The sequence below is a fragment of the Pezoporus wallicus genome, unplaced genomic scaffold (genome assembly GCF_028554395.1).
Source record: "Pezoporus wallicus isolate ANWC-B61680 ecotype Strahan unplaced genomic scaffold, APGP_CSIRO_Pwel_v1 contig_6789, whole genome shotgun sequence".
Lineage (NCBI taxonomy): Eukaryota > Metazoa > Chordata > Aves > Psittaciformes > Psittacidae > Pezoporus > Pezoporus wallicus.
The window spans coordinates 391,751-407,322 of record NW_026637361.1 but is presented as its reverse complement, the minus strand read 5'-3'; the positions used below and the strand labels follow the sequence as shown (position 1 = coordinate 407,322).

Here is a 15,572-nt window from a genome sequence, read left to right as displayed (position 1 = left end):
ATTAAAAGCCAGATATGGAATTCAGACTCTACTGAGAGTGACTGCAGTGTTTTCATTGGCCTGAACTCAGGGTTTTGTTTTCCTGAAGTTGGAAAATGAAATTGGCAATGACCTCCTTATCTCTGTGTAAGCACCTGGTCACACGCCCGGGTACTACAGGGACTACTGAAAGACAAGAGCAGTGAGGTTCTTTAATCTTGCTTTCACTTCTACAACCATCTTCCTCCTCAAAACACATATTAATTGAACGAGACACCTACCTTTTACTGATCCTAGCAGAGTTATTCTAATTTTAATGGCAAAAGATATTGCATCACCACTATATTTTAAATTGGCATTCAGTGAATAATTTATAAGTACTGTCCTGTCTCCCTTTTTCCAAAGTTTTCCATTTTCCCTGTCTATGACTTTGAAGGTTGTTGTTACTAATAAGTGTAGTCTCTTCTCACAGAAGCATTCTGTTTGTTTTTTTCTTTCTTTCTATTGTTGAACACCTCCCAGCTGCTAGGAACTTCAGCATTTCTTCACTCCCTTTTCTGCAAAGTGGCTTTTCTTACCTACAAGTCAGGAAAACTGTAACAAACATACATACAGGATTTTTAAAATTTCATAACACAGAATATGTATATGGGATCTCCAACCCTGAAGTTGGCAAGAGTCAGATGAGTTGCATGCTATGCAAAAGCAAGATGTTGGCATCCTGTGTCTGCTTTAATCAGACAAGTATATGCATATAAATAAATACACAAAAATATATATTTACTATGTCTCTTATATTGATTCTGATTAACTCCTAATGAATGTTTCTGAGCATATCTTACTTCAAAGACAAGATGTGACCTCTTCATAAGAAGTTTACTACCAAGAGGCTTAAGACTAACCCACCAGTTCCCACTTGGGAATAATAATATCTAAGTGCTCAGTGCTTCACTGTGCACTGAACAGCAAAACTTCTCAAGGGTAATTGTTATTTGGTAGAACTGGTACCATGATTTTTGCCATACTAGACACTGAACTATTATTTCACATGGCCACAAATAACTCAGGAGCTCTCCAGGAGGATGAACTCCCACTTGCAGCATAGCTACACTCAGTGGGACCTTTTTTCAATCTCTTCTCCTTGCTGTTCCCCATTCCTGCAACATAAAAAAGGTTTTGGATGACCCACTGAGTTGCTTTCACTCAGATATTTAGTACCTGTGGTTGAGGGTTACCACCTATTCCAGAGCACCATGTGGAAGGAAAGATTACATTTTCAATCAACACTGTGCTGTGGTACTTACTCCTCTTCCAACAAGAGGAATTTAATGTTTTAAGGTATGGCAAGCATTTAGTACCATATGGTATTTATCCAAGATTTCTGATGGGATTTAATAAAATTAGGCTCTGAACTATGACAGAATCAGGTAATCTTCCAGTCAAAATTGCCAGGCATCCTGGAAAATGGAGCTTTGAATGGTACAAATGAGGATGAAGGATCTTCTCCTCAGGGAGCCACGCTTGTCACTCAGACTTGTCTTTTACAGTGGTAAGCTGCTGTTTAAATTTCTCTCTGCTAAGGTGTTACAACGGAGAATGTGCCCACAAATTAAAATATAGTACAATATCAATTCACAAAAAAATGTGGGAAATCCACTTGTTTCTGGGTGTAAAAATCATTGTGAACTGTTTTAATTCATCACTGACCTGTTTGTCTCTTGGTATTATTTTTTTATGTCCTGTTTCCCCTATTCGGATCCCCACAGTGACTCAAACCCTGCTCTCCCACTTAGAAAAAGACTGAAATGTGTCCAAATATATTCAGACTTAATACTTGCACTGGGCAGAAAATGTTGCTAATTTGCTAAAATAAGAGGTAGTCTGCACTCCATGCATCCATTGCAGCTCTTGATCTCATTAGCTGAAATACTGAGTATGGTATGTCCATGTGATAATTTTTACTGTCAACCAGCCAAGGGACAGTAGGATGCATTGCATTCACCCACCCACATTTGAAGCACTGTCAAAAAGAAAATCTAGATGTTGAAGATGTTGTCTTGTGACAGTAAATGTTTTTATCACGTGGTTGCCAGCACTCCACAGTAGGCCAAGATTCACATTTACATTTTCAAGGAGTATTGACTGACACAGGGACAGGGAAACTAAATTAAGGAAGAAAACCAGCCTTTTATATAAACAAGCAGTAAAGCAAATCTTATGAAAGTGTACTTTCTAAAGTTTATAAGCTCCATACAGTCCCCAGAGCAATGTACAGACAAGGGAACTGATTCTGTAGCCCCTTTCCTAATAGCACTTCTGTTAACTTCTACCAGTATGAGTGAAAAGAGAGGAATAAAATTTAATTGGAAGAGGCTCAGGATCATGTGGATTTGTTGAAAAGTGTGCAAATACATTGATTTGCTTAAAGACATATCTAGCTTGCCTTAGAAAAAGGGAAATAACAAGTGCAAACATATAAATGTACACACACAGTTGCCACAATGCAAAAAAAGAGCATTCGTCCATTTTGTCTAGACAGACATTCTGCAGATCTGTGAAAATGTAACTGGTATCTATCTAATGGTTTTATTGGCATGAGACTTCAACAGCCTTTTAATATCATATATTAGACCACAAAATACCACTGCAACACACAGCTCTGAGGGCTTGGTTTCCACTAGGTGATTTGACAGCATTTTAGACCCACTCACTTTGCATGGGCCTGAATTGCTGCACAGTGTCCATGAAATTACAGCGTCAGGTCTCAGGAATTTGTATGTTCATCTCATTTAAAAGCCTTAAACCATAATATTAGTTCTGAGGCTGAGATGTGCTTACAGATCAGTGATATCATATCACCCCTCCTTTTTTCTACATGCTGATTAACCTGTTTAGACTTTATTAGAAGTCCTTGATGTAGGAGCTAAATGTCCTTGAAAACATTGGGTTCTTGGCAAGTAGGCAAATTCCCAGTATGAGGCAAAGAAGGCCAATTTTACTTTCATTACACTTCCCACCAACTTCCCAATTTTCATAAAAGTAGTACACACACGTTAGAGAAGGGTTCAGTGTACTGCATGGCCTGGATTCTATTTCTAGCATTACCAGGAGTGTCTTTTTTCCCCTCTCTTCATCCGTCACCTCAAGCAAATAAAAACCAGTTTCGTCTCTTGAGAGAAGATACTCTTACTTTTTTATAAAGCAGGAAAAGAATTGTTTGGCATTATCACATACCATGCAAGGTTGTTATGCAAGGGAAATTGTTACTAAAGGTTCCTTGGATCTTGCTGATTTTTAAATGTAAATCACTTAGTATCAACATTCCAATTTTTAACAAGCAGGTTAAATTTATTTTCAGACTAAAACTGTTGAAACGTACCTCTCAAGAAATTCTGGTAAGAGCAACCCCAGAGCACATTCACTACATGACTTTTTTCCCCATTACTTGTCACAGTCATACTGATTTGTATATCTGCTTAGTCAGGTGCCTTGTAGATCTGAAAGGTATTCCTGCTTCTCTAGTGGAATCTAAGAATCTGATTATATTTCCTGATATTTTTGTATACTGAATGCCAGCTGTGCTGTTTGTTCCAATATTTCAGATCTTTACTCCATTCATCTGCCAATTTTAAAGAAGCTGAAAAAATGTGAAAGAGAAATATGAAACTCATGTTTTTGAAAATATTTCAAGGAAATTTATTGCTGTGGGTTCTTTAGACGCCTTATTTCAATTTAGAAAAGCAATTTTTTGATCGCTTCCTTCCAGCTGAAGAATATTGCCAATAGAAATTTTAAAATCAGAATTGTGTACTTCTCATGATTTGAGGAGGATGGATAAATTCCAACAGAGTTGTCAATCCACGTAATCAAAACCCTGTTCCATTCCTATTCCCCCCCCCCCCCCCCCCCCCGTCTTGATCAAATCAGTCCCATGAAAGAAATGAGGGATTGTATAGTGGCTGCAATTCCAAGTCAATCATGAAATAGTTATGGCATTAAGTCCATGTCTTAATTAAAAAAAATAAAAAGAGCAGGGAGAGTAATCTAGCATCTTTAGTGATGTAATACTATACCTGCTACATTTCTACATTTACTACTTGCTATAAATCTTTCAGGCTTTTCTGTTCAGTCTCTGTCCATACAGCAGTACAGCTTTCAGTATTTCACTCCTGTCTAAGCAGCTTCCAGGAAGCAGTTTTCTAAATTAAAATGACATCACTTCAAACCCCTGTAAATTCAAGTCAGCATTCACAAAACATACTGGACTGGCAGCCTTTGACTGTAAAGTCTTTAACCAGTTGAAATAACACAGGACACAACGTTGTATTGCTCTGCCTGGTCTACTCATCCTTTCTCCCTTGCTTTTTGAAGTTTGGCTACGTTGACATCTATCTGATACTTTGATAACATTAAATATTTTTGCGAAGAATAATGATTCTGGAACATTGGCATTATTGACATTATGAATGTTTTCAAATACGTGTAAAAGATTTATTAAATGATTCATACCTTTTTGAGAACATTCAGCCATATCCAGAATTTTGTAGGTGCAATTTCACTACCATTAGGTTTCTCATTTATTCTGCTGTTTCAGAAGTGTGGCTTCATGCAATTTGCTTATTTGAATATGGCACTTTGAGGCCTCAAGCATACCATCAAGACACAGCAATGATGTTTAAATTCGTACTGTCAAGTAAGGCAGTGATGGCTGAAGTTTAATCACACAAGAATTATCATATGTCTGTTTCAATACTGTGTTCTGGTAGCAGCCTGGTACTTCAGACTCCAGTAAATTTTCTATATATAATTTTATTGTGACTGAGATTGTTTCCCTACACATTTCAGTTGGAAATACAAAATATTTCTAAGACTATAACCATACAGAATATGTTCAAGATTTGTAATGGATTCTTTTGTTGTCATCCTGGCTGTTTTTCAGGTAGAATTTCCTTCAAATAAACAAAGGGGAAAATTCCTCCACTATTGTTGTGCTGCAGAGTTCAAATGCAAACGAGTGATGGGCAAAAAGCAAGTAAAGCAGGAAGGACAGGATGAAGAAAAGCAATTAATCAAAAAGTGCATTAGGAACCAAGTATTTTGGCTTGATGGCTTTGTAATAGCATGGTGAGAAAGAGAAAATATTTGGTCAATTTTTCTTACACTGTCCTTTCCCTTCAGTATCAAGAAGGAAAGCTAACTTCTCTGAAAATTTTGACTGACATTTCCTCTCTAACATAGGTGGTAAGGGGAATCTGATTTCTCAGAAGTCCATGTTGCAGGGATATTGTGTAGTAGAAAAAATGGCCTTCTACACAGCACTTACAGTGCTATATTATAAGAGATTTTTTCCACTGTCTCACACAGCATTCTCAGAACAGAAACAGTTCAATAGAAAGTTCTATGGCATGAAATACATACTGTAATATATAGTATTGCAATTACTTGGAGAGTTATCATTATTTCACCCCTCAAAATGGAGGGATGTATCACACAGGCTTCTGCAAGGGTGACTTGAAAATCAAGTATTATCAATACTTAGATAATGGAATAGGTAGTAGTCATTACCTTTCATTGTAGAAACAGCAAACCAATCTCTGTTTAGACAATACTCAAATAATAGAAAAAACAGCCCCTAGAACATGTAATTCCAGTTAGTGATGGGAAGTGCAACAAAAAAAGTAAGAATGTGACTTTCTTAAAACTAGGAACCAATATTAAACTCCTCATTTATGTATCTCTGAAGAGAAAATAAACCTTCATATATGGAAGCCTTGCTCATTTGGGAAGCAAGAGCATTCCTCATTTACTTCCAGATGTACTTATATGTGTTCTCAAGGGAAATTCTAGGGGCAATTGAAAGTCCATTCCTGTAGCCCACAGCAGTAGTACAGGGGTTTTTGTTGGTCGGTTGTTTTTTGTTGTTGTTGTTATTTTTATGTTTTGTTGTTGTTTCTTTTTAAGGAACACAGCATGGGCAGTATCTTTTTTCAAATCAAAGGGCCTCTGCAAGAATACAAGGTATGATGCAAACAGATTGTTGCATGGCTGTGCTCTAAAATACCTAACGCTGATACAGTATGTACAATTAGGTTAGACACCTAGATTGTCCTAAATGAGTAACCCCAAGTATTTCAAAGCTACGGTAGCTACACAACGTATCGGTTTCTTAGAGAGCAAAACTTGCTGTACCTGTACATAATTCCACTGAAGCTCAATAGGATTTTGCATGTGATGAAAGACGCAAGAAACTACTTCCCTAAATAGTTCAAGATGCAACCTAATTATAGTCACAAAAACAAACCCCAATTCTTTCTTCAAAGCTGGAGCTGAGTAAATTATCTCTGTGAAACTCCTTGTTGATTTTTCCTGTGCTTCATGAGTACAAATATTGTCCATATAGAAAACAACAAAGGCAAACCCATGGCTGACACTGAAAACAGTGTACAGTGTGAGATAATGAGCATTTTATACTAAGAGACTACTTAATGGTGCTCAGCAGTGAGAATTCTGTGTAAGCAGTCGTATGGGGATTTAAAGTCCACTTTCTCTGAAGTAACTGGAAAACTTACATCGGACTTGCCTTTGTTAATAGACTTGTGCAAATTTGTATTTATGCCACATAATGCTTAAAAAAAAAGGTTTAAAGCAAGAGAAAAATGGCATCTCAGCAGTATGGAGACAAAGGAATAGCTTTGTTGTATATCTATATCAACATATAGTCTCCACATACCTACTGCTCAGCATACTTTGTGTATAAACCCATAGATTCTCTGTCTCCATTTTAGTAGGGTTGCAGTTTTGTCATAGAATACTTTTGCCTACAGCATAATGCACGGAAAATCTCACAGTAAGAAAAGATGTGATACATTTCCGTATAGCAAGAATCTTTGTGACGGATATCAGTGGAGTATACCTAGCTCTGATTACACGCAGTGGGCGTCTTATCATCCTCCCACTGTTTTTTAGTTTAATACCAGTCAAGTTTAAACCAGTCAAGTCTAAGGCAGTGGCATCTGAAAAATTTTGGAACAGCGAGGCAGTGAAAAAAGTCTTTTTCCCCGAAAATTTTGAACTTCAACTGTTTTCAGCGTAGGGATGAATATTTCTCAAAGCCATGAGCAAGCTTTATGCGGATTTGACCGCTTTTGTGTTTGGGCAGTTTTAAAGAAAACCACGCTGTTGTTCACGGCCACCGCCGCTTTCACCTGAGCTTCCCTAGGAGCTCGTACCGTGGCGGGCAGCCTTGTAAGGGCTCGCTGCCACCTGTGCAAGGACTGCTCAGCGGCGGGGTCCTCCCGAGGACTCCCCCACAGAGGCAGCGATACCCGCACCTGAAGAAGGGCGTACCGCGAGCAGGTTTCACCTCGGCGGGGGCGGCAGGCCAGGGCCGACGGAGGAACACTTGTAACAGCCCTGTGGTACCAGCGCCTCCCCCTCACGCCCCCCGCGCCGAGGCGGTGTTGGGCGGGCGGGCAGAGGGAGGGGAGGGAAGGGAAGGGAGAAGCGTCCTCTCCTCTCCGGGGCGCTCGCTGCGGTAGGCGGCCGCTCCTCTTCGCGGTGGTTCGTCTCCTCTGCCTCAGTAACGATGGTGTCCTAGCGAAGGATGATGACAGGGAGAGAAGAGGGACACAGCCGCCGCCGCTGCCGGGAGCCCTTGTCTCTTGCTCGCTTCCTCGGCGCTTCCCGGCTCCTGCTGCCGGGCTGCGCATCGTGCTGCCTTCCTGACGGGCGGCAGGGGGAAAGGGCGGAGGGGCGGCGATGGTATTATGGTGAGGGTTTTGTCCTCTCTAGGTACTCTGTCCCCAGCTGGGCAGGGCTTTTCTCTTTCTCCTGTCTTCTTCCTCACCACGCACGCTGCCGGACGAGGCCGGCCGGGAGCGGGAGCAGCCACCGCCACCGCCGCCTGAGGGGTCCCTAACCATGTCGAGCAAGAGCAGGAAGAGCAAGGAGCAGGGGAGAGTGACCTTCCCTCCACAGAAGGAGGAGGAGGATGAGGGGGCAGAGGAAGAGGAGCAGCAGCGCCGGCGCCGCGGCTGGAGAGGCATCAATGGGGGGCCGGAGCCCCCTCCACCACCTCAGAGAGCCGTTAAAACGTTCCGGGAGCCCTACGGCTACTACCCGACACAGCCCTTCGCCAGCACCATGTAAGTCGGGGCAGGGTTAAAAGGGTGCTGGCAGGCAACTTTCCAGGAGTAGCCGTGGGTGGCCGGCCGCCATCTCCCCGGCAAGTTGCGGCGCTCGACCCTGGGAAGCGACGCCGGCTGCGGGGCGCCTCGCTCCGTCCTGCCGAGCCCGGGAGCTCGGCTCGCCCGGCCTGGCAGAGAACGGGGTGAGCGGTGGCGGCTTGCAATGGGCTGAGGTGCAGGGACTTCGGAGAAAGCGCCTTGAGGGGATAGTCCGGTCTCTACCTGCCCTCTTCCCCCGTGCTGCCGCCTCCCCAACCTCTCGGCTTTGCTCCTTCGAAGCGAGGCGGTGACAGCACCTAGCGGGAAGCAGGTAGGGGTCCCCGGGCGCTGGGGCGTAAGGCATTACAGCTCTTCCTTTGTATTTTTTCCCCTTTTTCTTCTCCTGGCTGCTACCATAGCTGCCGCGAAAAACTAATTATTGACTCGGCTGAGGCTTAGAGAGCCCACTGCACCCTTTTGCACTAGCAGTGCTAATGCATCTTTTTTTTTTTTTTTTTTTTGAAATCCAAGCTGTGGGAATCCCACATTCCCCACAGAAATACAGAAATCAAGAAGGACACCTGTGCAGAAAAGCCTCAGTTCCTGAGATGTCTTGTCCTGTTTTATGTTGTCTTTGGAAATTTCAGTTTGTTGTTGTTTTTTTTTTAAATGCTGTTTATATACATATATATATATACACATAAAAATCCTGACCAATGTTAACTTTTTTCTTTTTTTTTTGCCTCTGGCTTACAAAATGTAGGTTGTTCATAATTTATTAAACTGTTCTTGTAACACACTGCAATCTATCATAGACTTACTTCTGAGGGTCCCTTGAGTATTTTGTACTTTCAGGACAGTATTTAGTCCTTGATTAAGTTTTCTAATTACCACATGAAAAACACTTTATTTTGAGTTTTAAGGTAACATATTCAGCATTTGTAGAAAAAGCCATAGTTAAAATTGCCCTAGAGACAACTGTAAAGTATAAAAATAATTAAAGTAGTGCTTAGAATGGGGTAACCACAAATAAAAATGATTTTTACCACCCCAGGGTAGAAATTCTTCACATATATTCTGTACCCAGCAATCCAGACTTAAAGTGTGGGAGTCTTTCACATGTCTTCAGCTGTCTGAAAGTTAACTGCCTTAAGTCATTTGTCTAGGCTCCCTCTGTAGTTGATGGGATGAGAGAGAAAATAGCAGTAGGCAAGGCAGCATTGTCATTTGTCTTCTTTCTTGAGGTGCCTTTCTCTGTTCACCATAAAAAGAGCCTAGAGGATGAGTTTAGACTCACCTTATATTTAGACAGCTGAAGCTAGCTCAGATGAATTGTAACCTATGAGTCCTAAACTTCTGGGTCCCTTTTAGGTTAGTGTCCTCCTAGAACTGCTAGCATATTCCTTTCTTTAAGAAACAGGTGCTATGCCACCAGGGAATAAAACTGGGGTTCAGTTTGCACAGCTATAGGCATTTGAGCCTGGAGCGAGTTCTGTCTGTTGGAATTGCTTCCTGGTATATAATTCTTGTGACCCTGTCCTGCGAGTCTATGACAGCGGTGATTGCAAGACACTTTTTGTCAGGTCAACTGTCAAAAGGGCTGACATTTATTCCTGTAAGAGGAGTGTATTAAACTGCCAGGTCTTAGAGGGAAAAGACCCACAACTACTATTTCCCTTATTATATGCCTGCATTCATCCTTGACATTAACAGTGGGTTTTTTTCTTCTGGAGTAACATTTTGTGTTTGGTGCTAATGCGTAAAATCAGTGTATGTTAAAGAAAGAAATACGAGTATCGGTTTGTTCCATAATACACTCAGATTGACACATGTAAAGCTTTAGTGTGTGCAAAGTGAGTATGAGACTATTTGACTGGAAGAATTTGTAGTCCGAATATTCAGTACTGACAAAAAGTGCTAGGGGAAAGAGGCAGAAAGATGTCAAGTAGTGTGCACAAGAAGATGCACTTAGCTGGTATAGAAATGTCTTCATTCTGAAACCTGTAACCAGTGCAAGGTACCAGTCAATGTACAGCTGACTCCCATCTGTGCTAAATATTTGTGGAAAAATAATTAACCTCAGATTCACACTAAGACTGCAGACTGGATCTAATACTTGTTTCACAATATGTCCCAGTGGGAAAAACATAGACAAAAATTGTAAATTAAATGTAGTAGGCATTGGGTGCTTGGTTTCCTAAGTCTCTGTAAAAATTGTAGCTTAGTTTCCTGAGTGGAATGACAGAACACAAATAAAGGACTGTAAAAGGAGCTTTAAAATTCTTTGCTGCTGCAGCACTGTTTGCTGTATTTGTTCTTTCCTGGTGAGATACTTGCCTTTTCTGTGTATAGATGTACTCATGTCACCAAAGTATAGCCCTTTTTTCCCACAGGAATTCAGATGTTCAGTATTTTTTTGTTGAGGAGTTAATGAAGAGTAATTGTCGGAAAAAGATCTGCATAGTTTTTGGAGCTGGGGGGGGGGGGGGAGGGGAAGGAACAAGCTAAGTGTGTGTACACCTCCCCCAATACCTCTTTGTGTTTAGTTCCATTTTTTGACTAATTCTTTACAGTTCAGAGCCAGAACTTCTGTGAGCTGAGATGAGGGCATTTTGGATGATGGATTATATCATTTCAAACCAGTGGGAGAGTATAGACTTGAGTCAGATCTTGCAGCTGGCCTGATTTATGTTCTGCTGTTCAGCTGAATTAGCCAATTAGCCTCTCTTCTGGAAAGCCCAGGCAGTTCTTCACAGAAGGGAGAAGGAAACTCGTTTAATACATTTTAGATTTGCTGCAGGGATTCCCAAATTGGGTGGAACATGCGCAAGCTTCCATGCAAGCATACATGAACGTGCACTATTTTTACCAGTGGAGAAACAAATTTACCAGCAGTCTCTTTGGCACTTGGTTGCAGCAGAGCTTGGAGGGATATCAAAGCCTTCATTTGGGAGAGTCGGCGAGGTTGGGGCGTGGGGAGGTTGCCCCTCTAACCCTGCCTGTCATCCTGCACAGGGCCAGGAGCTGCTACCTCCCATAGAACAGCTCAGTCTTTTCCTGTGGTGGTAACAAAGCAAGCGTCTGAGACCATTTAGTTTAAGAGATCTCAGGAGTCATGAGCTAAAATGCTGCTCATATGTATGTGCATGTCTGAGCACTTACTTTTTTGTAAGGCTTTCATTTTAAAACTGGGACTTCAGAGGCTACTTTTGGCAGAAAAGGCGCAGTCCACATCTGTGCAGCTGCTGACTGATGTTGTCACTGTTAAATGTGTGTGTGCATCGCTGTTTCTGTGATGTACTTACCTGGCTATAATCACTGGACTGCATTTCCTTTTCAGGGCTAGAAAGGAATCAAGATCAATAGAGTTGTACTGCAGTAAACCTCACAAGTTTACTGCAGTGGGGTAAACTTGTAAGTTATTAATGCTCTCTTTTATTGCATTTAATATTTCAGGGAGAATAACAGCCTGTTCTTTAGTACGGATGTTAGAAAATTTCTCTATGGATCAGGGAAGGCCCAGAATGAAACCCCTGTTTCTCCAGTTTCTCTCCTTTTCTTTTAAAATTGCTTATGCAGTTTGCTGTGTTAAAAAAATAGACTTAGAAACAAGATTATAAAACTTTTGAATTGCTGTTTTTGAGATAATGAGCAGCAGAGCACAAGAAATTCTTAGATCAATTGTTTGTCCCACATTTTTGTCCTGCTGCTGCAATTCTGAAAGTTTGAATGTGAAAAGTTATAGATAGTGTAACAGAGTAGAAATCTGGAATTGAAACAATCCATGGTAGAAGCAGAGGTATCATTGTACTTATTCCAGTCCTTTGCAGCTGCAAGGCTGCTCAAATTTGTAGCCTTGTATGTAGGAACAGCTCTTCCCAGGCAGCAATATGACTCTGTGTAAGGTCACCGTAAGTGGGCAGAGTGCAAAACACAAGAAAACAAGTTGCCATTGCTTGTTTAGTGGAAATTAAAAAAAAAAAAGTATGTAATTGCACATACGAAGGTTATACATTTTAGATTAATATAAGGTAAACGTAAATATGTTATAATGTAGGATAGGTTTTTGTGTCTTATGACATCACCTGGTATGTAATGAACCAATTAGTTTTTCAGTGTGTATATAACATTGCCCTATCTGAAAGCTTGTGATACTACTCATTAGGTAAAGGTCTTGAAAGGTGGTGCTCTTTAGGAGCCGTGGCCTCACTAACTTGAGAGTTCTCCCGTGCAAAGCTGAAATGGAGGTCTCCTGTTTTCATATTATGCTACAAGGGGCTGACTTAGGGTCATGTCACATCTTGGTTAACTGTTAATTGTCTTGTTGTGAGTTACATTTGTTTACAGATATCGCTGAAGTTTTTGAGGGTTTGCTCAAGTATGAGGCAATGAACTAAACTTAAGCTGGCAAATGGACAAAGGTAGCAGTACAGTTAGGAAATATAACTTGAGACCATCCTTGGTTTATACTGATGAATGAATGATTCTAAAGATAGGTGTTTCTGAAGTTCTTTCTTCTTGCTGATGAAGCTCTTCGGTTCCTCAAAAGAACTGCCTAACTGGTGCATGCTTAGAACCAAATGAGCGTGTCCAGATTTGGTGGAATTGGTGTACTTCAGTTAATGTGATTGCTTTTGTCCAATTCCATCCTTCTTATTTGTGTTGAGCAACAGAGGCTTGAGGCTCCTTACAGAGGCAAGGTTGAGAATATGAATTTTAAAGGCTTTAGGAAGTAGAAAACAAATAATTAATGCACTTTCAGTTCTCTTTTAATCATAAATCTAATATATTTAGAGATGTAACTCTAAATACAACAACTTGAGATTTTGTTGGTTTTTTTTCAGTTGGCAAATTTTGCATATAAAATTTGCTGAAAACTGTTAAATAGTTTAAACTAAAATTTTAACAATATTCTTCATGCTTTTGGATAGTTAAAAAATATAATATGTAAGAAGAGGAGGGCAGAAAATGGAATAGGAGACCTTGTACTTGATGCTTCTTGCATGGGGTACTCTGACCAGAGCTGTGCTGGCTTCAAGGCCTTCGAATTAGCTGAGGGAAAAGGGGAAGAAGAGAGAAGGTATATGGATGAACCTAACAGTCTTCTGGCTGTGTGGTGCTGTACAAGATGTTTTGCTTTTTATCTTTTTGGGAGGTTTGACAGAATTTTCATCACTAAAATGCAGAGTCAATTTCACCTTTATTTTGAGAAGATTCTGCAGTCAGTTCAAATATATACTTTCTGTCACAAGATTTATAGCTAAGGATATCTTCCTTATGGGGAAGATATTCTAATGGAACACCTTTGGAAGGTTATATCTCTTTTTAAGGAAGTCAGATGAATCACCTCAGTCAGACAGTAGGTTTTGAAAGAAAGGTAGAGAAAACAGAAAGAAAGTGTTATATATTTTTATTTTTTCAGAATATTTTTAAGTATAAGGTAAAGTATATTGGTTTATATTTCATTAAAGATGAGGTTCTGGATAGCAGTTTAGAGTCCTCTTAAATCAAGAAGTCAGCATGAGTCAATTTGTTCTTTTTTTACTTTTTCAATACCCATACTTTGTTTCATAACATTACAGTAAACAACTATATTCTGTAGCTATACGTTTTTAGATGTGGAGGAAGACTAGAAATGCAACAGCGTAGCAGGCAACAATATCTTTTTTAAAAAAGTAACTATGAAAAGACAGTACTTGTTGCTTTACTTACTATTTTGCTGGGGAATAAGGCAACAACCTGTGCCTGTTCACCGTGTACACTCTGGGCTCAAGTCTTTATGTCTGAATACTCCCAAATGTGAAATATGCCCGAGCTTGAAAACATTAAGTCAATTTTGTGTTTAACAGGCTCAGATCCTGTCTGTTGTACAGCCTTTTTTCATGGAGTTAAAGTAGTACAATTTTGGCACATATTTCAAAGTAAATGCCAATTAGCATTGCTGACACTGCAGTGCCACCCAGGTCATTTCTGGTATTTCAGAAACACCAAGCACAGATCAAAATGTAAAAAGATCAAATGCTTCCTCCCAGGAGAGACCTGCCTTGGTAATAAGTATTACAAATCTCTTCAAGTGGTCTGCAACAGAACTGCGTTAACAGAAATGCTCAGAAGATGGACTACCTGTTAAGATATCTGTAGCTGTGATAAAGTGATTACAATTTTATGTTTGGTTTAATTTATTACAACTGATGCAGGTAGCTAGGAGGTCAGACATATTCTTACAGTCTCAATGGAATTAGAAAGCTGTTAGGGCTGACACTGCTGCATATGGGGAAATTCAGTGATGTCAACAGGTGTATTTAGCGCAGTGGTAATATTGCTAAGATCATTGTAAAAAAAATCACACGCACACAAAAAAAAAACACCTACATTTAAGAGGCTGTTGCTCTGGTGGTGGGTTTGAACCTGCAGCAATTAGTATATGCAGCTTTTGAAGCTGCCCATGGAGGTTGCACTAGGTTCTCTTAAACAAACAGCCTCTGTGTGTGCCAGAGGTGTGTGTGGCATTTTCCCCTTGGTTCTGTCCTTCTCCAGACTGATGGGGTTTGCTTAAAAAGGGCTGTTTAGTATTTCGCTTTGCTCTCGGCGTTCATTAGGTGGACCCACATCTCTCCTAATGCACATTAACTGGCTTTTGCGTTGAGGGTAGAAGGATCAATTTCCTTTTCAGTTTTTCTCTAGCCTTCTGTTCTTGTTTCTGAGTTTCTCACCAAAGTGAATAAACTAATTTTCACAATGCTTTTGTGAAATGGCAGCAAACTGTCTTTTTTCTATAGATCATGGACAAAGGCTTATAGGACTTAAGGAGCAAATTTGAAATTTAGAAGGCCTTTTTTTTTGTCTCTGTATAACATACATATATATATATATATATATATATATATATGTATTCAAAACACACCCTCCATTAACTTGTGTATTTTTGATCAGCTGCCCTGGTATCTCTGTGCCCATCAAATCATCTCCAGTGATCTCTATCCCTTGAGGTACTGGATTAACTGATAGAAGCTATAGCCTGAGCTGGCTTAGAAAGTAAAGGGAGGTGGCTGATGTTTGCAGAAGGCAGTGAGGGAAGATTATGGTATCTCTTGTACCTTTCTACGCCTTTAGCCCCTGTTCTGATAGGCAAAATGCTTTTCTTCTTCACCCAGCTGTGACCACTTCAGCCTGATCCCATCTATTCTGTTGTTTCAGACCTCACCAGGCAGTTGTTTCTTGCTGTTTTCTCCAACAAGGTAGTGTCTGCTCCTCAACCTCTCATCCTAGGTCCGTTTTCTTTGTAATTCCTTGTTTCTCTTCTCTGAAGCTCATTTCCCCCCTCTAGTTTCCTTAGCTAGGTCCATCTCAGCATCTGATTTCTCTGGTATTTCAGCCCATTTCTGTTTGCCTTCCATTGTTCTCAGCCAATAGCTTCACTGGTTCATA

General features: G+C 40.4%; 1 protein-coding gene across 3 annotated transcripts in view; it reads left to right on the top strand.

The window, feature by feature from the left end:
• Window positions 1–7,530: 7,530 nt before the first annotated feature.
• TRPC3 (transient receptor potential cation channel subfamily C member 3) overlaps window positions 7,531–15,572 on the top strand; it is a 43,509-nt gene continuing 35,467 nt past the window's right edge. For 2 of the 3 annotated variants that reach the window (XM_057405138.1, XM_057405140.1), the window contains exon 1: window positions 7,531–8,123. In XM_057405138.1, the coding sequence (XP_057261121.1) occupies window positions 7,900–8,123 (224 nt within the window). In that variant the 5' untranslated portion in view covers window positions 7,531–7,899. The remainder of the gene's footprint in view (window positions 8,124–15,572) is intronic. The other variant, XM_057405137.1, reaches the window with a different exon arrangement.